Raw genomic sequence first — 26,175 nt, 5'->3', positions numbered from 1 at the left:
CTGCATGCTAACGAGCTTCAGGAAAACGTTAAACTTATTATCTAATTTATGCAGCGTATAAATGGTATTTATGGAAAAGTACCATAAAATCATTTGTTACAACAAGGATTACTAAAACGACACTTGGAATTACAAAGAACATTATTTCTAAAACAAAAACATTTTTTGTTGACATACTGGGTTTTACACGTACATTTTTGGAAGTAGTTTGGGGTGGAATGTAAATGTATTTGTCGTGAAAGATATATGATATAGATTATTTTACACTTGAACGGGCTGCAGATCGTTATTCTATGAAATAACTAGTTAAACCATGAAATACAAGAGAGTTTTACACTTTAACGGACACAATCAGTTATTCCATGAAATAATTGGATATTCTACAAAATAACGGATTTCATACTTTGACGGTAACACATACAATAAATTCAAAATAAATAGAAATTTAAGATTGGATGAAAAGCATTTTAAACCTTTAAGCAGAAATAAAATTAAAAGTAGCACAAAGCCTTGAGCTTAAAAAGCTAGATATTTTTAAACTGACATTTCTCTTGGGTAGAGCTAATATGATAGCTTTTACAGAGCAATGCTCTTTCACGAACCTCGAAAAATTGGTCGGTCAGTCTTTCCAGTTTTCTCCACAGCTTTAATAAAATAGTAGAAAAAGAGTGAAAGGTAGCAGTTTTTTTATCTGAATTTTAAGCTCCATCGACTTTGGGAAAACCTTTTACTGCTTGGCTGAAGAGATTTTTTTTTTCTAGCATCGATTTCTGGAATTAAAAAAGAAACATATTTCTTTCCGGTTACATTTTGCTGTCGGAAAGAAACGTTTCCCGCGATTCGAGTTATATATGGGCTCTCTTAAAAAACGAAATTTATCGAAAAGATTTTATGACTCAAACTATGCTCGTTCAAGCAGTACACAGTTCCATTTCAGAATGCTTTGTCTTACTACTTGGTGGAAATGTCATGACTGGAAATACTGCACGAAGAAATCCAGTATTTTTGCTCGATTGTAATTCGGCAGGGGGTTCTGGAGGTTTTTTTTAAAAATCAAAACTGTCTTTACGTGTGTATAATCTACTGTATTAATAGGTTTGGCAATAATGTTATAAAAAAGGACTCTGGGGGTAATTTTACCTCTCAAACCCCCTTCGCTGCGCCCACTGGTAAGGAGAAATAGCGGATACTTTTTTTATAGAATTTTCGTCCTGATTCTTAGGAAAGCTGGATAGGTCAACTGCAGGTTGCAATGTAAACGTTGACCATCGTAATTTCCTACTCTCTGCGTTAAATCGGCTCATTTACTTCGTAAAAGCGTCTTGTAATCACACCTGTCGTAATCATACAATTGAATGACTTTTGAGCCAAGCCGTTTAATAATTGAACATAATCCATCAGTATGAAAAGTTCATTTTTCCAATACCATACGAAGTTCAATTGGTATTTCTCCTAATTCCATACTTTATATATATATATATATATATATATATATATATATATATATATATATATATATATATATATTCCTGCTGCAGCTTCTGAATTTAAAAAAAAGTATAACTCAAATATAACTCTTTATAACATGACTGCAAGTCGAACGATGATAGCTCTGGAATTTGCATGAATCTGTGACATTTAGAAATATTTCTGTATCGATGATGTAGCACTTTCATTGTAATGTAATACATGGAGAACTAGGAGTATCTGTTCGTCAAATTTCATGTTGGAATTTTTTTTACAGCTGCACTTTTCTTTTGTGAAGATATGACATAGAGCCCTTTGAATGACTAACAGATTTTACTAAAGTTTCATTATTTTAAAGAGGAGTAATGCAGCTGCTACTATAAACCTGGGACTTCAATACTTTAAATTTGTTTTACTCTTATTCTACTTCTTCACCTAATTTCTCTTTTTAGTTTTATTCTGAACTAACTTTGGTAATTATGCTAGGTTTTTTTTTTTAAATTATTTTATTTTTTTTATCATCCGCTGTTTTTAGCTTCTACTTTCTTTTACTTTTTGCAATTTTCATTTTTTCCTTTATTTATTAATTAATTAAACTCGCTTCTTTTTTTTTTGCCTTTCTGCAGCAGTCAATGCCATTTATGCAATTTGTTTGAGGTTTATTATCGAAAAGCGAAATGTGACTGATGTTACATATTTTATATGAGTTTTAAATATTTAAATTCAACTATTTCTAAATATTTAAGGGATTAATATTAGAGATATCATCATAAATGAAGAGAATATGACTTTTTATAAACTTGGTTTTGTTTTTATTTAAGCAATGCAAACTTTTATACAATTTTGAGACTGATGTTACATTAGAGTATGAGACCTAGTTTTTAAAAAAATGTTACAAGACAATTTTAACAGTTTAAACTTTCTTTGTTGGTCTACTATCTCCCTATGTAAACTAAATTCCAATAAAAAATAAGACTGTAGACATAACATTTTATTTCCCAAGTGAAAAAAAAATTAACTTTTAGAACCGATATTACAACGACACATGGGCACTGAGTAGTATTGTCAAAATTTGCCTATAAAACTTACAAAAATGTGTGTTTATAACTTTTTTCGCAAAAGTTTTATAAAATTTAATTCGCGTATTTAATTTCGCGTAGTCTTTTTTACCTCATATGAAAGAAAAAAAATACTGATACAATAAAGGATTTTTTTTTTACTGTGATGTCTCTAGTTTCATGGAATTGCCCACATGCATCTGATGCGATAAAATGGTGGTTTCACAGCAGAAATGCTATTTTTTTTTTCTCCTGATCTAAGGTTACAGAAATAATTTTGTGACGCACTGCTAGAAATATTTGCAAACTGAAATATACTGAAAGCAAACCAAAACAAAAACAATATATATATATATATATATATATATATATATATATATATATATATATATATATATATATATATATATATATATATATATATATATATATCTATATCTATATCTATATATATATATATATATATCTATATCTATATATATATATATATATAATTTTTAATCTCAATAATATCAGCTAAGAAAACTACTGCATCGCAGAACGGCCACAATCCTAAATGATTGGAATGTGGTTCTATAAACTGCACAACGTTTTGTTGGCCATCCCCCATTAAAGCGACTTCACATTCTAATGTTACATCCTTCTGACATGAAAAGTCTAATGAATAGTATTTCTTAACAAATAATAAAGCTGAAAGTTTGTCAGGATGTCTGGATCTCTGTGACGCGCATAGCGCCTAGACCGTGCTGCCGATTTTCATGAAATTTGGTTAAAAAAAGTTTGTAGCATGGGAGTGTGCACCTCGAAGCAATTTTTCGAAAATTTGATTTTGGTCTTTTTGAATTCCAATTTTAAGCCCATTTTCAAATAAATTTGTTAAGTATAGGGAATAAATTTTTTATTCACATTTTCAAGTTTTAGGTCATTCGAATGCTTGGAATTTTCTACTTAAGAAATATTGTTCGAAAGTCCAAGGCTTACCTTCAGCAAGCCAACGATTCTAAATGATTAAGATCGAGAATAGAATCAAAAATGAAAATTAAATGGAAATTATGTTCCAAACGGAAATTAAATTTTACATGTTACCATGGGGACGTTTTTTATTCGCTTTGTTTCACTGCATTTTTTTTTTTTTTTTTTTTGGATTTCATTTTTAGCATTTTTAAAAACTTAGTAATTTTTGCTATAAAAATTATTTTTTTTTATTGAAAAAGGTTTCAATTCAAATATCTTACCTGTTGAGAAAAGTTTTTCTTAGTTTTTATGGAATTATGCTCAGTAAATTATTAAAATATTAGTATTACAACGTTCTTTCTATAGTGTTTAATTTTTGGAAAATGTGTTGTTTTGCGTTTCAAGCAAGCAAGGGAAACTTCCTTCATCTTTTAAAATATGTCTATGGCTTTTGCTGGTTTCGGTTAAGCAACATGCTAAGTTTTCAAACCTGCAAAAAATAGGAAGGAAGAGATCTTGAAAAAAAAAATACTTATAGTAGACGTTAACTGTAAGTATACAGGTAAACCAAATTAACTTTTAATTTTCTACTACGGGCAAAGCCGTGCGGGTACTGCTAGTAGGGGAATAAACTGGAAATTTCGAAGTGCGAATATTTGAAATTGAAAATATTTCCTTTTAACTTTGTGCACACATGAAAAATTTATTTGACTCACAGTTAACGATTTTATTTTTCACAGTTAAAAAGTTTCACGACTAATGTTTTCATGTTTTGATTTCAAAGTACAGTTTCAATTGAAAACCGATTCTTTGCCAAAGAATTTTTTCAAAACATGTGTCACCGGTTCTTTGGTCAGTTTCGAGACACGATAAAAAATATTTTCATTAAAAATATGCTTCTTTACCCATTCAACTTCAACCCAAGTTAAAGCGTAAAAATTAGTACACTTAAAAAAATATATATGTTCAATGCATCAAAGAAGCCATACAAACTGTGAAGCGGAACTCCAATCCTATTGTAGTGTACAACTACCTAAACTAAACAAGATTTGAAAAATAGACGCTTCAGAAAGTAATGTGCTTTTTTTGTGGAAGGTATAGAAGTAGTAACTTCCAGTAAATTTGACGATGGAAAGTCATTTATCGATAGGAATATTTTGAACAGAGAATGGAAGAACTATCGTCCTACACTGTGGCATCATTCAAATTTGATTTACTTTTTGACTACTACAATTGCAGGTCCACTATTGGATAATCATTAAATTCACAACCGTAAATCAATATTTTTTTGACATGTCTAGTAGTTAGAAATCTGTTACTAATAGCTTATCCTTTATTGTCCCTTGTGTTAGCAAGATATTTATAGCGTTGCTGCCTCTTACGAAGAACTTGTTTTTGTAATTTACAACTGCATCTTCTAATGCGTGATGAAATATTCTGAATCTGACTGTAAAAACAAATTTTATGGAATATACGAAATAGAAAAATTAGAGGTAAGAAAAAAGTTTTCAAGCGTTGAAATAGAAAATGAATGCAATATAATTGATTAAGAATTTTTTTTACTATTTTTTTCCCTCCACCAAAATACTGTCGCTGCAACGCAGCTTGGAGGAAATCCAAAATTAACTTTTCATGTTTTCAAAACGTTTTAGTTTTGTTATTACTTCAGATTATTTCTTGTTTCTGGGCCAACTCTTGATTACGAAATTATCGCGAACGTATATTGATGTTTATATCGAGATCTTTAAAAAATATTTTTTTTTTTGTAAAAAGAATATTAAAACATTAGGTTATCGACTACACTTTGAAACAGTATATTAAGAAGACAGTGGAATTTAATGCGTACGATGAATGGCAAAAATAAGTAAATAAATAAATAAAAATAATGACAATAACAATGCAATATGCTTTTATGTATAAGAAAATTATATTTCGTCCTTGTAGCAAATAATGCTTTAAGCATTGATGTAAAATAAATATATTCACCAAGAGGTTCCACATAGCAAACATGCAAATGAAAGTAATACACTTCATTTGCATTTTACTCAAAATAAAATTTTAAATATTTTTAACCTTCAAAATGCCCCATGCGTCGCATTTATTGCTTAGAATATATGAACTTGGTTAGTTAGTGGTATATGTCACCCTGCAATAAAATTAAATATGGAATTTTGAAATTCGGGTTCGGAAAAATTCATGACACTCAGTTATAAAAAATATTAAGGATTCCTTAAAATTTCAACTCTCTCGAAATTTACTAGTCAATACCAATACAGTTTTACCATGGCTCATAAAAATATAATAGGGATAAAAATGCAAAATTAGAAACGTCAAATTCATGACGGTTGGAGCAATTATAGTTTTAAACTATTTTAACAGTATATATATATAAAATATTTAATGCGTATACGAGTATTGTATAATATATATGTTAATAATATACAGAGTCTTCCGTTTTAACCTGCAAGACTTTTATTTTCGCAACCGTTAGTCCTAGATGTATACTTTCAACTGCAAAAATTTTCAAAATCAGATGCAGAGTTAAGATTTTGAAAGTTTGAAGTAAAAATAAAAATTAGCCAAAAACAACAATATTTCACTTTTTATACGGGCCCCAGTTCCTCTTATATTTAGGGAAATAATCTCCATTAAAAAATAATTCCAACACAAAAAGTTTGAATCTAGTACGACCAATATTCACCGAGATATAAACGCAACGTTTTGTCACTTATACCACTTTTCACTCGCCGTCAATAACACCTTTTGGGAGAAAATATAGCGGTTAACAAGTGTTTAAAATTATATTTGTTCATAGAGTGTGGTTTTCAAATTCTTTGAGGTTTTGTAGTGTCTTTTTGCCTATCATGGAATAACTTTTGCATTTATTTTTGAATAGCAATGAAAAATATTAATGCTTGGCTTTTCTTTGACGACCTTTTATTCTTCCGAAAGGGCGATAAGTTCCAATCTCATCTTCTGTATGGTCCCTTAAAACTTTGAACTGGAATATCTCCTTGCGTTTTGGTCGCACAAATGTCAAGTTTTTTTTTGTGTCAATAATACTTTTAATGGAGATTATTTCTCTAAATATAAGTTAGGAGAACTAGGGCCCGTATAAAAAGTTAAATTTTGTATTTTTTGATTCATTTTTGCTTCAAACTTTTCATATCTTAACTCTGCATCTGATTTTGAAAATTTTTGCAACTGGAAGTATACATCTAGGACTAACGGTTGCAAAAATAAAGGTCTTGTAGGTTAAAACGGAACACCCTGTACATGCGTATGCGCGTAAAAGTACGGCGTGTCCCTGTTGAACCTGCAAGACTTCTGCTTTTGTCCTAGATATACACAATTTTAAGTCCTAGATACACATTTCTAGTTTACAAAAATGATCAAAATGGGTTTCAAAATTAAGGTATTGAAAGTTTGAAACAAAAATAGAATTTAGAGATAAGATACGAAATCTAACTTTTTTATGGTTTTTTGTCCCCCATATTTAGGGAAATCACAAACATAGAAAAACAATTCGAACGTAAAAAAAAAATGTCACATTAGTACGAGCACTATTCACCGAGATATTCAAGTTCAAAATTTTAAAGGACGTACTGAAAATGAGGTGGGATACCGGAAAAACACCGATTACAATAGTTGTTAATGAAAAAAACCAGTTTATATTTATACTTTTCGTTGCTATTGAAAAAAGGGGAATTTTATTTTATGATGTGTAAAAAAATACTAGAAAAGCTCTTACAATTTGAGGGAAAAAATCAATTTTACTAAGGCGCTATACAACCCCAGAACACCACGAGTGTAAAGTGGTTTAAGACACAAAATACTACATTTCATATCTCGGTGAACGCTGGTCGTACTGATGACATTTTGTTTGTGTTAGAATAGTTTCTTGATGCTTCTGATTTCCCTAAACATAAACGGGGGCAAAAGGACTGCAAAAAAAATTAGATTTCGCATTTTTTTGCTCTATTTTTTCCGCTTCAAAACTTTCCATATCTTACTTTGGATTTTTTGCGATAGAAAGTATGTATCTAGGTCTATTGGTTACGAAAATTGAGGTCTCGTAGGTTAAAGAGGGACAAAGGGTTGTGTATATAAACGATAAAACAAGCTGAAGTAAAGAAGTAAACGTTTACTTTGCTCAGGAAATAACAGTGCAAAAAACCAACGTAAATATTTATGCCAAATTCGCTGCATTCACCTGTGTCAAGGTTACAATGAGCCTTTTTAAGGTTGCGCAACGCATAGAAATGAGCTTGAAGTCGAGTTCTCATATCTTTACTTCAAGTAAAAACTCTTAAAAGTCATTTTTATCAAATAAATATAGTAGCAAATCTGTGATAAGAGGAGAAATATTTAGTTGACAGCACTGAATTTTTATACATGGAGATACTAATACAAAAAAGACAAACAAAAAGGGGGGGGGGGAGAAAAAATGTAATTATTAGTTAAAACATAGGTTGTATCAAAGATAGGCAAATCATGATGTATAATGTCTTGGGGAATGTAGTATTCCCCGGTTCGGCCACCGTTATTTGCTGTATCACGAAATATCCCATTATTAATGAGATTTCCTAGAAATGTTTTATGTTCAAAACTGGCTAATTTTCAGACGAGATAATTTTTCGTAGATTATATGAAACATGTTGCTCAATATTAAGCACCGAAGGTTTCATCCAGCGGACATTAGATTGGAATAACTTCACTATTTTACCACTAGTGCAGCTTCTGACAATTGCTTCAGTAATTCAGAAATGCACTTGTTTAATCAAGGTTTAATATCACTTCATTTAATGAGTCCTAAGCTTTTAGCTGAAACTCCGGATTGAATATTTTTTAGCTCGTGGATGAGGAAGCAAAATAATCAAACGTATGCGATGAATGTATCGAACTTCGGTATAACAATGCCCGGTTATTGATTCAAAATAACAATTAATATTTCTATACATTATGAATAAATAAACGGCTCATGTCCTTGATATAAAACATCTAAAATGGAGACATCCAGGGCGGTTTCTAAATCCATAGTGGATGATATCGGGCTGGAAATTATGAAGGAATAGAAGTAGTCAAGGATGCTAAATCAGATGGGAAAACAAAGAAATGACATTCATTGTGTTAGTAAAATATTGAAAATTTTTCACATGGCAACCAAAACGAACTATCAGTGGAAGGAGATGATTTGTTAAGTTGAACACATGTTTCTTGGAAGAGGTGATGGATTATTCCAGATGGAAGTAGATGGAGGACTTTGAGGGTATCATGCTAAAAAAGCCATTTTTTTCCCTACTTGCTGCTTCTTCCACTCTGTTGTTCTCTTGAGCTTGCTGTTGTTGAATCTTCTGTTTCATCCTTTCGAGCGAGGGTCGAAGACATGGTGATATATGAGTTGCTAAGAATTCCAGTACTGTTTCTCGTATAGTTTCTGAATCCAGAATCAAAAGACATTTGTAGTTAGACAAATTGCGTTAATGACTTCAGTTATAATAAAATACCCGAAAACGATGAAAAGCACAATGAAAAATGTTTAAGGCATAGAGAATGTGTTCAATACTTATTACGCTGCATGCAATCTAAGAATATCTATATTTGAAATTTCCGTAGGACACCTAATTTCCGTACTTTTATGAAAATTATCAAATTCAGCATTCATAGATCAAACTTTTTTTAAAGGCACATTGAAAAGAAAAATACATCTTGTTTTCTACGGAAAAAAGCTGAAGTAAAAGAGAACAATCGGCAGATTATGCCATATAAAATACTACATATGTATCTTAAAACTAATTAAATTTGGTGGGGGGGATTTTAATGAAATGTTAGAAAGTTTTACCTACTTCCCTCCACCCTCCAACCTCCCAAAAGTATAAAAGGGTAAGTATCAGTATGGTGCATACATTAGATGATGTACAAAATTTCAAATCAGATAATATTTAATGTAGTATTCGCTTGGTACTTTTAATGAGAGCAAAACATGTGCAACATGACCATTACTTTCCCCTACTATCTGGTCTAACGGAAAATTACTAAGAGAAAAACAAGAGACACACCACGAATCTTTTATATTTTCAAGTTCAAAAGAAGACATCTACAAAAATAACGTTGACCATTTTTACTAAAGAGAAAAACAGCTATTTTGTGAAAGAGGATCATTAAGCAAAATCGAAAACATATTGCGCGAAATGCGAGAAAAAAGTTCCAGTAGGATTACTTTGGAACTTCCTACCAATGGTCATATTTTAACTACACTCCTTTGCAAATGAAGTAAAACTTTGATATTGTAAAAATTTGAAGCAGGAAACGTTTTTTTTTCTAATGGTAACAGTAATAAAATTAAAACTGAAGTGATATTGTTATCTTCTTGATCCCGTTGTCCTATAGCTAGAGGACGAGATATCTTTCTTTCATAAAAATTTAAATACTTCAATTTTTTTTTCATTTAGCTTTAATATATTTTAGAAAATATTATTCTCAAATTTTAACAAAATAAATGATTTAAGATGTTAATTGTCAACAAAAAATAATTGAATCTAAATATCACATGAGCATTGGACTCCATGAACGAAACGCTCATAACGTAAGTATTATCAACACAAAACCTGTGCATCTATCAAAGAACAATCTGCTTGGTGAAGGTAAAAGCTGCTATGAACAGGTTTTCACAAAGGAACATTTTTGCATACTGGACATTAGAGTGTCCCCCCCCCCCCCAAAAAAAAATAGGAAAGTTGATTTTTGACGTCGATACCTCTCTTATATTTTTCCTTTTAGGTGTCAGAGAACAATTGTAAAAAAAAGTTTCATATAATTTGAACAACGGCAACCCGTGCCGACTTGCGCCTGAAAGTGTAAAACAGCTCTGTGCACCAGACCGAATCGAAAAATAAATTGTTTTTGGATGTTCGAAATTTCATGTTGATAAAACGCTGCCCCTGTAGCCCCCCCCCCCATCTCTCAAATTTAAAAAGATTTAGGTGCATAGCAAAAGGTCTAAAATTTGTAATTTTTTTCAAAAAAAATAATTTTTTCTATATATTTTTTAAAAATGTAAGGTAAATTTTAAGAAGTCATCAAACTGAAACATATAAACAGTAAAGTAGTTAATTAACATTAAGTAGAAATTTTCGATCTCTTGCAGTATTTAAGTCTCTCACATTGTACTCAAAATATGGATTTTTTTTCAAGTTCATGCTAAATTTTTCATTTTAAATACATTATTTTATTGTTATTCATTTGCAAATGTTGATTTGAAAATGTGTTCGCTAATAATTTTTGAACTTGATGTTAGTTTTAATGATAAATAGAAAAATCAATTTTTTGAAGATAAATTTTGAGATTTAGGCCACTTGAAGGACACCTAAATATTTTTTAATTTGGATTAATTATTTTGTGGTACATGTGGGGCTATTGGGCCAACGTTTTATCAACATAAAATTTCAAACTTCTTTTTTTTTTTTTTGATTCGGCCTAGTTCATGGGGCTGGTTTACGGGTTGCCGTTGTTAAAATTATATGAAACTTTTTCTACAATTGTTTTGTTCTAAGAGGAAAAATATAAAATGGTGTGCGACTAATGGACTGAGATCTGCAATGCTCAATCTTTGGTCCATGGGCCATCTGCGATAAGCCGAGCATTTGTTAGTGAGCCAGCAAAGTCAGTCTAGAAAGTTAAACTGAAAAACAAGCTTATTTTTCCCAAGAACACCCTAAAAAACAGGTTTTTGCTTTCTTTCCAGAAGGAATTTCAGCTTGGTTTGGCAGCGAAAAGGATGGCTAACTAGTTTAATTCAGAAACTTTAACTATGAAACGCATATTAATCTTCATCAAATTTCATGTTGCAGCAAGTGTGAAATAGTTGCCATGAATGCGCTGCCACTGAGGAGAAAACGTGGAGCAGAGTGATTAGACAACAGTTCTTAAACAGTTCGTAGTTTTAAAAAAAGTTTCAATAGTTATTTCCTTTAAATGCATTTGCAAGAGTAACGCTTTTCTGGGCAATTTCGAAAAGAAAAAGAGAAAAGGAAAGAAAAAGAAGGCAGGAAATAAAAGCTTTAAATAACCGATGAGAAACAAAAGTAACTTATATGTCAATGAAAATAAAAAATGAATAATAAGTTGCGAACACAATGTAAAAGATGAGTAGAAAATGAATACAGAATGTAAGGAAGGCTGTATAACATTTTGGTTTAAAGGGGGACAGGGGTGCACCCCTCCTCCACACGCACTAAGAGCAAATGCGCACACCCTAAATATCGCGAAGCACCCCTCAAAAAGGAAAGAATAACTCTTAACCCCCCTAAAAATTTCAATGGCGCAGTTTGCGCCATGTCCCCCCCCCCCTCCTCCTCTCGTAGGTGGGCATCCCTAGTTTAGAGCAAAAATCTCACATGTTCATCGAATAGAAAATTTTGTTTTTGTTCATTGGCTATAAGTTTCCTTCACAAGGTGGCTGTACAACTCTCCGATTTAAACTACCAAAAAACCTTATGCAGAACCATAAAAGTTCTAGGAGTATTTAAAAAAATATTAAGTATATCAATGAGCTGTTTTTACTGTCATTTACCAAATGCTACAGTTTCTAAGGATATTATGAATTTTTAAAAATGAAACTATGCGCATGCGTTCATTTATTGGTCAGACTCTCTGACCACTGTCCTAGATCTAAACTGCGGATAAGACCTTAGTGACTTGTTCAAAAAGTTGTTTATTTCAATGAACGATGGCCTTTTGAGAGATCTTTAAAAAAAATAGGCTGTTCTCAGACTTTATTATCGCCCCTCTTTTAAAAAGGTGTAAGATTTCTATGACTGTTTAGACTTTTTTTACCCCTTATTTTTGGGAAGAAAACTATTTTTAAAACCTACCCTCAAAGAATTGTATTGAATTCAAAATTTCATGTGAGGTATAAAATACGAACACACCATATCATAGAGATAACTAACCAGTAAACTCGACAATGCGTTTCGAATTTTACGGTCACTCGATTTCATGATGGAAAAAAAATGGAGGGGGGGGGGAATGCTCTAAGCAATAGGAATTATACAATGAAAACAATCTAATTATCTTTGTTTTTTTCCCCGCTGAATCAGTCTAACTCCACGCGGCTCTTACACTGCTTGGTGTTTTGCCAAGTTGCAAAAAGTTCGGAACCAGCAGACTTTCGATTACGCTAATGCAAAGCGAGAAGAAATGCGCAGAGAGAAATGAGTTTTCCGTATACGCTCATTCAGATGCGACTACATTAGGCTCAGTTGCCTTCATGCATTAAAGCTGTAAAAGATTCTTCGTTATCTGTCACTTGGATTCAAATTTACCAAAAAAGTTTTGGTTATTATCAGAGTGGGAGGAAATGTTTGGAAAACTTGACATTATTGCAATAAAAGAAAGTTGATCTGATTTGGCTGGTTAACACACGTTCCGCAATTTCGTCAACAACATTCATTTGTTATTCTTAAGAGTAAACAAAATAAAAAAAAAATGAACTGCCATTATTAGTGCATGGCATTTTGCTGCAGGGCTTTAAATGGCTCCATAAAATTCCATGAAAATGAAACTAAGTAGGGGAGTGTGGGGCAAAGTGAAATGGTTAAGATGACTGAGTTTTTTCAAAATGAACAAATCGGAAATTTGTTTTGAAAATTACAGTACTTAAAGAGCATTGTGATTTATAATAAAACTTGCGTTGGAACAGTATTTTTTATTTTTGGCAGCAAATTATAGTCTTTAAAAAAAGGTGGAAAATTTTCACTTTTTTTTCACGGGGCAAAGTGAAAAATAAAATATTTTTTCTAATTAAATATTTTTTATTTCATTATATAACTTATTTTTGATCAAAAGAATCAGTAAATAAAAGGTTGAATGAAGAAATTCAAAGATTATGAAACACGAATATATGAAGAAAAATAAATAAGCGAGTAAAGAATGAACGAATAAGAAAATAAGTGATTGAATCACTAAATAAGTGAATTACTAAATGAATGAATGTAAATGCATTAATTAAGAAATGAAAACGTAAGTGATTTACATTAAATGGTTGAAAGAGTCAATGAAACAAGCTATTTCACTTTTGCCCCATCCGCTTTGACCCGTATGTACTTGACTAGTTGTACAATTTATTTAAAATACAAGTAAGCTCAATATGTAACTTTTTTTTTGCATTGCTTATTAGAAGATCTCAATTAATATTTAAAATGTTAATAACAAGAACTTTATCATTTTATAGTAACAAAAATAATTCTTGACTTTCAACAAAATATGTAAGTCAAGAATTATTTTTGTTACATCCATACGTAACGGTATGACAAGACTGACACAAGAAATTAATTTTTTTCTCCACTCACTCAAGACAACCTGCATTCTCCAGTGGATCCCAGCTCATGTCGGAATCGAGGGAAATGAATGTGCAGATGCCCTTGCAAAGGAGGCACGTAACCAAGACCAACCACTAACAGCCACCTTCAAAGACATTAATGCTGTAGCCAGGCGAAGGATCTATGATCAGCTTTTCAGCAAGGCAACAATCCCTCACCTCCACTGCCCAAGAAACCTCTCCTCTACAACAGCTAGGCTACGTACTGGACATTTCAAGGGCATGAAGATTCTACCAAATAATATTAAATCCCATCCCATCTGCAAGCACTGTCCCTGTTCTCAACTAACCCCGGACCATGTCTTTAATTGCCAGGCCATTATTCGCTCCCTCCTCCAACTTGGAGCACCACCGCATGAAATCCTTTACAGTCATCGGGCTCCAGAATTAGCGGATCTTGTTTTCAAGACTTTTGGAGCCATTTAAACCTTTCGCACTCTGCTCTTCTTTGGACACGACAACCAACAACAACATCAGTATTATTTCTTTTAAAGTTGCCTGTATTATTAAATGCTTTAATTCTCAGCAGTACTTTTTTCCTGACTGGAAGAGACTACATATAGTAGCACTATATAGTTAAAATAATACCAGATAGGTGGAGCTAAAATCAGAGTAAATATTTCACCATTTCACTTTGCCCCGCTATTTCACTTAGCCCCATGTTCCCCTACATAAAAACATTAGGCGTGCTTTTTATGTTTCATTTGGACGCTTACTTCGGGCGAGAAAATGAAATAACGTTATTTATGTTTTAATATAACAGTTCGATTTTCGTCCCTGAAAGTATTATGGTAAATATTTTCTTATCGCTCAAAAAAGAACACTGAAAAAACAGATCAAAGCATCCCATCTTTCACGCTTTCTTCATCAAAACATTATAATCAATTTTCATCAAATTAGTTAAAATAAGTTAAACAGAAACACATAAAATAAAACATACGACTATAGTATTCTTCAAAGATCTTTTAAAAGCAAGGAAAACTCATACACACTTGATCGGATTGGACAATACTAAGTTATCTCACGAACCTGCTGAAACTTGAAATTTTCTGAAACATGCACATTTAAATAAATTATTTGTCAGAAATAAGCTCTTTCTTTCATTTGGATCTTAAAAATCGATCCAAATGTTTCGTTTCTTCTTTCATTGCAAAACGCACTAAAAAGATTAATATTAGAATTTTAATGGAAAGTAGAACTCTTGCATCTCAACAATCACTCACATCAGTTATTGTTTAAAAAAAAAAAAAAAAAAATCAGCGCTTTGAATTTCCTTTGAGTCAAACAATCAATCTTTAACTTGCATCAATGATTCGACGAGAAAACCTTATTTTCGATTTCTTGAACCATCTCGGCATTAATCGCGATATTTAAGCATCAAAGTTATTTGCAATCTAGTTTTTGCTTAAGATGAAGAGGTTTGAATTTCCACCGTAGGTGCAAATGTTAATTTTTTTGAGCAGGTCAAAAATTACGTTTGAAATAACAAATCTAAAAACCCTTTCATGAATATATTCTACGCCAAGCGGTCATTCATGGGTCATTCCATACGAAATGAGCAAATCAGCTGTGGCTGACACGTCACAGATTTCAATGAAAATTTTTATTTAGATAAACCATGCATATCTATGAGGGAATGCAAAGTATGGAAGTTTAAAAACTGTTTATTGCTTTGATATTGAAATTAGAAGTTGATGCTTACGCTAAGCCTAAATTTTCAGAGTTCATTGCTGCCAGTTTGTGACTCAATAACTCCATAAGTTATAAACGTACACTTAAAAGATAAATATTTCTGCATTCTATAAACAAATCTCTAATGGAAAAGAGCAAAGTAAAATTTATTCGGATCTTTTTTTGAATCTGAGATATTAACAAAGATTGAAATTTTGCCAATTTACTTCAGATTTCAACTCACTCTTCTAGCTCTTTTAAAGAAAAAAAAACAGTAAAAATGATTCAGATTGAAAAACTATCTATAACTAACTATCTGCTCTAATTTAGTAATTGTTTATGAATTTCTTGATGACGAAATCGTACTTTAAAAAATCGAAACTTTCCGAAAATTTCATTTTTTCCTCTATTTCAGATGTTTTTTTTTTTTGAAGATGAGGGAATGCTCTAAATTTACTCAAGTTTTTTTACGTAACATATTGAAGTGTCTTTTAGATATCCATATCTTTTAGATAGTCCCTCTTGGGTATTAATTTCATCAAAGCTAATACATTCCTTAAAGATTGAGATTAAAAAATAAAATGCTTAATTATGAGAAAATTGAAATATTTTCAGTTTTTGAAACTCGGTTAAAAGTTTACTATAATAACTTTGAAAATTTTACTGACATCAGATTAATTACCTTACTCCATAGATTGCAACAACATGTAACTTTTATGTTTTCATTCAATAATTAAGAAGATACAAGCCTTCAAAAATGCAACATTTAGCATTTATGAGAATGCTGTTCAATTTGACCAATTTTCAATCGCATGTAACTATTCAAATAAAAAAATTTTTAAGCAAAAATATTTTAGATATCTTTATATAGGCATAAAAGGAACCTGTATACCAAATTCCATAAAAATCTGTTACCATGCGGCCACCACTTTTTTGCGAATTTTGCTCATTTCGTATGGAATGACCCTCATATTAAGTTTATTCGAAGTATATCTGCCGTTTAATTAAAGTTCTATGTACAGTGTGATTCAAAACTCTTAGTAAATACTTTAGGACAGGAACACCCTGGGATGCCGTAGGGGGAGGCGAGGGGTGCCGCAAGGTGGCCATGATATGAATATTTGTGTATGTATCAGATAGAGTAGTTGGTTCGTAAAAGAAAATTATAATTCTTCAAAGGGTGCAGCAAATCGGGAAAGTTTTGGAACCCTTGCTTAAGGAGGTCATATAAGAGCTCATGTGGACCAGGGTGGGTCTAGTTTAATTTTGTTTAGAAATCGAAAACGCCTGTGGTGGGAAAAGTTGTGCATTGTAACAAATGTTTGTGGAAAAAAATTGTTTTGAAATCAAAATTTATTTTAACTAATAGCCTTTGAAGTTCCGCCAACTATGCAAAAAAAAAAAAAAAAAAAAAAAAAACAGCTTTTTTAATTTCGAAAGTTTAATTTCTATGATGGATTTTTTTAATCACTTGTAGCGAAAATAGTTGCACAGGAAGAAGGTTTGTTCATGAAAAATTCAATATTATGGTATCTTTTAATATTTAAGTCCTCCGCTGAACCGCAGGAATTCATATTATTTGCACAATTTCTACATTTTAATTCTTTGAATCAAAATTTTTACATAACATATTTCTTAAAAATAAAGTAATTTAAAATCTTTCTTTTAAAAAATATAATAACACCCCTAAATGGTTCTTCTGAACCAATTGTACCTTTTCTGTACTCATATGATGTACACAAAGCACTCTATTAGCAGCTTAATTTTTAAAAACACTCTAAATAATATTCCGGTTTAAGGGGTCAAAATATTCAAAATATCAAAATTGTGCCAACAATACCGAAATTCTCTGGTCCTGCAGAGTACTTAAATATTATACGATATCAGATTTTGTTCCTAAACAGATAAACTTACTGTGCAACTACGAGTATTTTTGGTACAGACAATTAAGGAAAAAAAATACATAAAAGTTTTTAAAATGAAAATTAAAATGCTATATTTCACATATTTGGCGAAAAAAGGCCTGGTGAGGGCTAAAATGTGATTCGGTGTTGGAATAAAAAATATTTTTTCTTATAGCGATTTAAAAATTCATCCATAAAAATGTTTAAAAAATAACAATAGTAATAAAAATCTAGTTTTCACATATTTGGCGACACTTCAAGGGCCTGGCAGGAAGTCTAAATATATTTTGATTTCAAAACAATTTTTTCACAAACATTTGATACCGATACACATTTTTTCCCACCACAAATCTAAAACAATCCTAATTTCTGGAGCGACTGAAAACTCTACACAAAATTAGAATGCTCAAAGCGCCTTTAATTTACAAAACTTGCAGAATCCTCAATCTATAGAAACTTTCAAAAAGAACAACAACCAGTAGTGGTACATGCGATTGAGCGTCACACGTTGTTGGAATAAGCACCCAGCAATTCTCGGACAACGTCGGTAGCGGACAGGAATTCTTACAAAAAGGCTTTTTTACAATTTTCTGGTGTTGTTTTAGACCATACTTTACATACGGCCCCATTGCGAGAGGAGAGCTCAGCCGATCAAGCCAGCCAAGTTATGGCACCAACCGAACCAATCCAACGCTTTAGGAAAATAGAATCTAAAGTTTCACGCAATTTTTGTCTTGTTAGTACCTCACGCAAGCTTTCATGGTCACGAAACATGTTGCAATAACTGTGGTAAAGATTCTTCGCTTGTAAAAATATGACAAATGTTCGGCTATCCAACCTAACTGATATGAACAGGTCAATCAAAAATCACCGGGGATTCAAGCTCAATGAAATTAGGACATTTATTAGTCTACCACCAATAACTTGAGAACAATTGGAGATAGATCAGTGCATCCATGTTATAAGTGCCTCACACTAATTCGTATACTATCAGCATTTTTTTTAATTTTTAGTGCTTTATGAAAAAAGAGCTGTCGGTTTCTTTTAAAGAGAGATAGTTACTCCCCCATAAACTATCAAAGGCAAAATATATTTTATTAAACGTATCTGCATATTTTCTACGATAAACATCAAAATTTATTTTAAGTTTAAGCTTGTCCAAACCAAACTCATCTGCTTAAGGCAGAGGCTTTCAGGATTGAATCTCTGTAAAGCTGATTGCTACTTTGTTTTAGATCTGGTCAAAACTGAAGTACAATTTTCGTAATTGAAACACGATCCTGAATTTGTCTCTTATAAAGATTTTTAGTGAAAAATACGTTTTTTAGACTCAGATAATCCTCTTAAATTTTGACAGGGGTTGAACGGTGCAGAAAACGTACACTCCGATATACATTTCATTTCTTAAAAGACGACAAAGTCTCTGTAGAATATTCCTTGAATTAATTTTGTGTTGAATTTATAGACTTTTTTGAAAAAAAAAAAAAAAAAGACGCAAACATCATAGAAGAGGCAAAAAAGTTTAATTTTTCATGAAGCTATCATTTAGACACAGATCGTTTATTTTTAACCTCTCAGTCTGTCTCTGTCTCTCCCTCCCTTTCCCCCCTCTCCCTCTTTCCCTCTCTCTCTCTAACACACATACACACTCACACAATCATATGATTTGAAAATGATCCAAAAATAAAAGATTAATTTTCCTTTATAGTTGGAAACTATACTAATTTTTGCCTTTTTCGGTTTTTACATTAGATTAGCCAACTATGAGCAAGAGTAGAACGTATTCATTGAAACTAATTTCCTTAAATGATGTTCTCCGTTTTTTCTTTTATTAGCAGATTGTTTCGCTGTAGCATGACAATAGATTTCCTATATTCTTTGTCATCGATCATTTTGATGTAAAATTTTTTCTAAGTTTATATGTCTAAATACTGAAGTGTTGTGTTTGAATATTACATATCTTCCTAAACATTTTACAAATTTAATCACTGATGTTTGCCACTTAACATAACAAATCAGGGGACAGAGTTCTTGAAATTCCCTTCCAATAGAAAACTTTAATCTTATAAAGTTTTCTTATTCATAAAATCTATCAATCAAAAATATCAATTTTAAGGGATATTGAACATATGGAGAACGAAGAGGCCTATGATAACTAACCACAAACATGAAAATTGTTAGCAACTACCTTATTAAAATTGCATATTAATTAAATCAGTCGATCGTAACCTTTAGCCCCGTATCTGTGGTATTAACCCTCTGTTACAGCATAAGGTGCACAATGTTGCAACATAAAAATAATAGAAAAATTAACAATAAGAGAAAAGTAAACATGTAACAATTATTAAATTTCTTCGTTATATTCTTTGGAAATGTAGAGACATCTGTCTGACGTTTGATCATTCTTGCTGTAACATTTACAATAGGAAGCACAAATTTAATATCCTGTTACGATAGCATCACCATATCGGGTTTAATAGGAAAATAGAAATGATTATCAACTTTGCCACTTCTACGTAAATAGCAAACGTCATATTTATTGTCCTCAATGTTTGTCAGTAATTTGTCAGTACAGTATCACACAGTGACCCGTAACACAGTGCCTGGAGAGGCCAAACAGATAGAAAATTTAAGTGAGCATTTTATATTACGTTTACAATAAACTACCCAACAGAAGTTTGTAACTATATATACAGAAAAAAAGAGAAAAAACCACATCACTTTCCTAAATATAATACGTTCAGAAAGAAATTAAAAATTAAAATATTTCTTTCGTCGTTTGATCACACAAAAACCTGATCTGTATGTTATTTTTTAAACGCGGTACAAGCTGCGGCGTTGACAACTGCTTAAAAATGGCTGCTTGTGAAGTTTACAAACATGTGTACCAACGTAACAAAAATGAGAGACGGAGACATGTGCACTGTAACAATGTGCCCCACTTTGACCTAAACAGTTCATTGTTACTGTTTCTCATTAAATTGCCGTTAGAAAAATCGGATTTTTAAATTACCGCTATCAAATGCGATGGCTTCGCGCGGGTCAGCTAGTTGGTGTGTATTAGGTTTGAAAGGCATGAACTTGATAAATATTGAATAACCGAATGGTTACAAACAAGAAATGTAAAGAAGGGGTTTTGGAATGATTTTTTTTAATACTGTTATAACGAAATTTCAAGTATTGTAACTTACAAGTTTATTTTTGTACTTTCAATTTAAAACGTATAAAAAGAATATATTTGATCATTTAATATATCTGAATAATTTAAAGCATCGAATAGTTAACTTGAAGTATAAGTGTGCTTATTATTGAAAATGAGTACTCGTTCAAGAAATGTAAGTATACAGAAAATTCTGATGTAACCTTAAGCATTGGTTTTCTAAGAGCGAACAAGCTTAGCGTCGGCGTCGCTCCTCGCCGAGGCGAAAACTTGATTCTTCTGCTCATGCGCGCTCGAGCTATTTCGACGTCGTGAATGGCCACGCCGGAATCCACTTGACTTGATTTCAGCGTCACGGCGATGAGTGACGTCGAAGATCGGCGATTCGCTCCTAGAAAGCCAAGGCTTTACGCAGAAATGAGTGAGACGTTACGCTATAGTTACATTACCATGGTGTAACCTTCCACATACGATGTGTAACTTTACACCAGTTATATCAGTTAAGGGGGTCCGGGACACAAAAATCGTCAAATTTTGCAATTTTTTTTTATCATGTAAAAAATTACTCAGTGTTTTTCTGCTTAAGGGGAGGTTTGAATCTTGCTTCTATCTTAAATAGAACGAAAGATATAATTATTTTTGTTGCATGCACCTAACTAATGTGTACTTAACTTTAAAACTTTAAACGCGTTTTTCTCCATGATGCAATTTTTCCCGATTTCTTGCATTCAAACTCTTATAAGTCAGGAACCGATAAAGTAATGAAACTTGGAGCATATCTTTTTCAAACAGTTTACTTTAAATTTTATTCGTCGAATTTGAAAAAAAAAACGTTTACTGCAAAAATTACGATTCTTTAAAAAAAAGTATCTTCGAATTTTTCTTCAAATATTTTTTATTTTTTATTGAATCAATATTTTTAAAATCGCCGAATAAAAATTAAAGCTTAGATATTTGTGCGTAATTCATTGAAAAAAAATTGAAAATTGTTTAAGAATATTTTGAGTTGTAGCAATTTAAAGCAACCCCATTTTTTATAAAAAAAACTAATTAAATTTAAATAAAAAATTTTCTTTTTTTCATATTTATGTTATGATTTTGCTTATTAAATAAATGGTGAATCAGTGCAAAAAATTTCAAAACTCTAAAGTATATAATAAAAAAAATTCAAAATGTGTCCCGGACCCCCTTAAGTTACTCCAGACCAGTGGAGGCAGATAAGCTGCTACCGATTTTATGGAGTAAAGTTACACAAAAATGTCTACAGTGTATGAAATGCTCTCATATGAAAACTTGTAGTTCTTATTTTTTCTTGCATATAGGGTCAGTTTGGGTAAAAGTAAAAATTGGATTTTTGAAGCTAAACTGATAGTGAGTGAGGACTAGGTAACATATAGAAGAGAGTCTGAGAGTTTTACTTGTTTCGAAACAATTGTGTGGGCGTCATCATTGCTTGAAGATGACGCTGTTAAAAAGGCTGTTTTTTCAAATTTAATGATCTAAGATTTTCCTACCCAGCAGGTCTATAAAAGTGAAGAAACTGATTTTTACAAAAAAGGTTATTAAAATCCTTTTTACCATGAGTTTTACCTTCCCATAGAGTTTTGGTGTGTATTTTAGCTGTTTCCATTGTTATTGTTATCTAAGCTGGCAATTTGGGGTGCACTACTTCAGTTTTCCAACAGAACCGTAATTCAGTGTGAAGTCCGAGTTCCACTGTACACACATGCCATAAGGCACAAAGAAAGGACAAGGACAGGCGAGAAAAAGTACATCCATTCCCGGGCTGGGATTCGAACCCGGGGCCTCCCCATCGCAGACTTCTCTGACTACTAGACAAGGCGGCCGGCAGGTGTTTCCATTTATTCCACAAATATTGCATTCTGGAGTAAATGGAATGAACTAAATTTTACATTCCTCCTATTTTTTGAAAGATTTGATTTTGATGTAAATTACCTTTTTTGTGCGTATTTTGCATACATTTAGCGAATAACTAAATTTTTTGTATGATTTTTCTTTTAAAATCATTTCAGATTACATCTGAAGGATTCAGCGGGTCGCATGCTACCCACGGGTCAGTTTGATAAAAATAGGTGCATATGTCCTTAAGCTTCTGAACTTATTGTGTGCAGTGTGATTACCTACCGACATCAACCTCATGGGGGAAGAAGAAGCGGCCGGCAGGTGTTTCCATTTACTCCACAAATATTGCATTCTGGAGTAAATGGAATAAACTAAATTTTACATTCCTCCTATTTTTTGAAAGATTTGATTTTGATGTAAATTACCTTTTTTGTGCGTATTTTACATACATTTAGCGAATAACTAAATTTTTTGTATGATTTTTCTTTTATAATCATTTCAGATTACATCTGAAGGATTCAGCGGGTCGCATGCTATCCACGGGTCAGTTTGATAAAAATAGGTGCATATGTCCTTAAGCTTCTGAACTTATTGTGTGCAGTGTGATTACCTACCGACATCAACCTCGTGGGGGAAGAAATAGGGCATTAGACCTCAAAGTTCTCATACGGCTAGTTTAGATATATGATCCGGGGGCAATATGAATGAAAGTGTAGTTTTTGGATGCCGCAACGCCATGTTGGGTGTTTGCTTGTAATATATCGTATATCTCTCCCTTTTGCAATTTTGATGAATTAGAACTGTATTTCCTATCTGAAAAACTACTAGTTTACAACCTGAGTAAACGTGGAAACGTTTAAAAAAAATATTTGACATTTTTTGATGTTTTGACATCAATGCGACAACACTTTTCTTCGCGCCGTTTATTTTTTATACTAAATCAAAAGTAATTTTGCTTTCAGAAAACTAAAACAAATAGTTATCTCCTATGAATTCCTCGATAGCTTAAATAGCATAAAGAAGTGAAATGAAATGTAATTACCTTTAGCCTCGTCCATTTTTAAAAAAAAATTACGTTTAAAAAAAATCTAAGATTTACACAAGTTCTTACTTGCCAAATGGGTCCATTATTTGAATATGCAGTAAATATTTAAAATACATTCGACTTCTAGAGATTTTTGTCTAGACAGAGTTTTTTTAGTATGTTTCATGCATGATAGAAAGCCGAGCTTAGTGAAAGGAGTTTGAATGAAAATCGATGATAGTCACCAAAACGCATTCATTGTTTAGTATCCCCGTTTTTCTGTAACGTCTGTCCGTCGACATTAAAATGAAAAATGACATAATGTACATTATCCGATTCGAAACGTAAACAAGCTCTATGATGAGTAGGTCGAAATGAACATGATCAACACTTTTTATATATAATCCCGTGCCTAGCGTTATGTTTCTTTTAATGTGTCAAAATATAATAAAGTCAAGTAGATAATAGCTACACTGTTAAAAATTCAGGAAGATTTTCTGGTAATTGTTACTGTAAAATGGCGGGCTAACGCATCGCCGATTTTTACGGTAATTTTTACCGGAGAAATAAGCGATCCCAGCGCCAATTGGTTGCTGCGGCCTACCAAGGAAACCGTAAAATTTTACAGTAACATTTGATTTTTACGGTAATAGTTACTGGCAACATGGATGCCAATAACAATTACCGTAAATTTTCCGGAAAATTTTTAACAGTGTAGTAAACAGCTATAAAACATTTGTTGTTTTATTTTTTCGTTTCTTTCTAGTGCAGGGGTTCCCAAAAGAAGAGGTGACAGTGTCGATCGTATCAATATAGTTTACGACCTAATTGGACCTAAATTGGCTTTTCATGACCTAATTGGTTAATGACTTCAATTGGCTTTCAATGACCGAAATTGTCGACTTTCACCTGTGATTCACCAGAAATATTCGGTCTTTCACCCTTTTTCGCAGCAACATACTATATACGTAATAGAGATGAACTAGGGTGACGTGAAAAAACTATTTCTTCAAAGTGCCCAGCGAACCGGAAAAGTTCGGATTTTGCCTTACAACATAAAAACAAAGAACGCAATTTGTAAAATTTACAGTATAAACCACTATGAAATGCTATTGATGATGTACTAGATCGAAATAAACATGATCAACATATTTGTTACTTAATACGGTGGTCAGTCTCGTTATGTGTTTTAACAAAAGACGTTAGGATGCAAATGGATGATAGATAGTAAACCTTCACAAAAAAAAATCATTGTTTTTTCCTTCTTTTCCCAAGTGCCTTTAGACCTAAGTTGGGGTGAGAAACTTCCTTGATATCTGATTAATTTGAAACTATTTAAATTAAATTAGTAATGTCAGAAAATCTTTCGCTTGTTACGAGTCACTTACACTTCTCCCCACATATGGATAAAAGAATAAAAAATGAGTGATTTTTCACAAAGAGCAGAAATGTAGCTTAACCGATATGAAATGAAAACTTTAAATTTTGTGGGGCAGCTCGAAATGAACATTTGTTACATAATGAAGATGTCAACATGATCTCTCTCATTATGTGACTTAACAAAAAGAGTTTGAAGCGTAAATTGAACAGGAAGTCAAATTTTATGAAACATTCACTGTTTCGCCTCCACTTTAACCCCATTGTAAATATATATATATATATATATATATACAGTGAACTCTCGATTATCTGCGGAATAGGCTGGCACGGTAACCGCGGATAAGCGAAAACCGCTGATAATCCGAATAATGGGTAAAAGACGATACTACTGTATGCAATAGCTATAAAATATGAATAACACTCATACATACATTTACATTATAGCTAAAAACATTGAAATAGTGTATCCACTAACCTTGAATGCAAAAAATACAAATCTGTAAAAAGCTGAAAACGAACATCAACACAATCATAAGTTTTAAAAACATTTAATGACTGTTGAAAAAAATTGTGAAAAGGCCCGCGGATAATCCGAACCGTCCACCGCTAATCGGGAGTTTACTATATATATATATATATATATATATATATATATATATATATATATATATATATATATATATATATATATATATATGTATATATATATACACAGTCGGATTTCGATAACTCTAACGTTATAAATCGAACACTCCTTAATCTCAAAGTTTTATCTGGTCCCAAACTCTCGAGACTGTTGTGGGAATTTCCCATAACTCGAACATTTTAGCCGGTCTCTTGGGACTTCGGGTTTTCGTGAGTGTACTGCATCTGTATATATATAGCATATATATATATAAAACTTGAAAATATTATGATCAAGATATTTTTTACATAATGGTCGTGGTCAATATTTTTCTTCTTAAATGTCTTAATGTAAAACAGTACGTACTAATTATTGACGCAATTTATATAGCTGATATATAACTATAGCTGACGTGAGTCCGAATATAACAGAGGCTACTTACTGCCGGGGAGATTGGCTCCCTTGCGGCGCTTTTTCTTGACGGGGCGGTCGCATGGTGTAGCTCGAGTCTGAATCCCTTGCATCTCGGGCCTCTTTTGAGTCACAGAGATCGAGACAAGCAGTCGTGCACCCTCTTTTGGCCCAGGGCCCAAAACTTCCTTATTTCTGTCTCTCTCCCCTCCCCTTCCCCTTTTTTTGTTTATTTTTTTTCACGAGCACCTTCCGAAAGATGCTTCATCCCGTAGAATCA

At 32.1% G+C, this 26,175-nt stretch overlaps 1 protein-coding gene across 3 annotated transcripts in view; it reads right to left on the bottom strand.

Annotated features, from left to right (window-relative positions):
* Window positions 1-26,175, bottom strand: part of LOC129218549 (Kv channel-interacting protein 1-like) — a 235,764-nt gene that overhangs the window by 30,761 nt on the left and 178,828 nt on the right. The window contains exons 1-2 of one of the 3 annotated variants that reach the window (XM_054852852.1): window positions 25,927-26,008; window positions 8,782-8,916 (exon numbers count right to left, since the gene is read on the bottom strand). The exons of the other annotated variants lie outside the window; for them this stretch is intronic. Of the exons in view, the coding sequence (XP_054708827.1) occupies window positions 8,782-8,916; window positions 25,927-26,008 (217 nt within the window). Of the gene's footprint in view, window positions 1-8,781; window positions 8,917-25,926; window positions 26,009-26,175 lie in introns of those variants that run through there. 3 annotated transcript variants of the gene reach the window in all.

The sequence above is a fragment of the Uloborus diversus genome, chromosome 3, assembly GCF_026930045.1.
Source record: "Uloborus diversus isolate 005 chromosome 3, Udiv.v.3.1, whole genome shotgun sequence".
NCBI classification, from domain to species: domain Eukaryota; kingdom Metazoa; phylum Arthropoda; class Arachnida; order Araneae; family Uloboridae; genus Uloborus; species Uloborus diversus.
The sequence above is the reverse complement of the archived record's forward strand: the minus strand, read 5'-3'. Positions and strand labels throughout refer to the sequence as shown.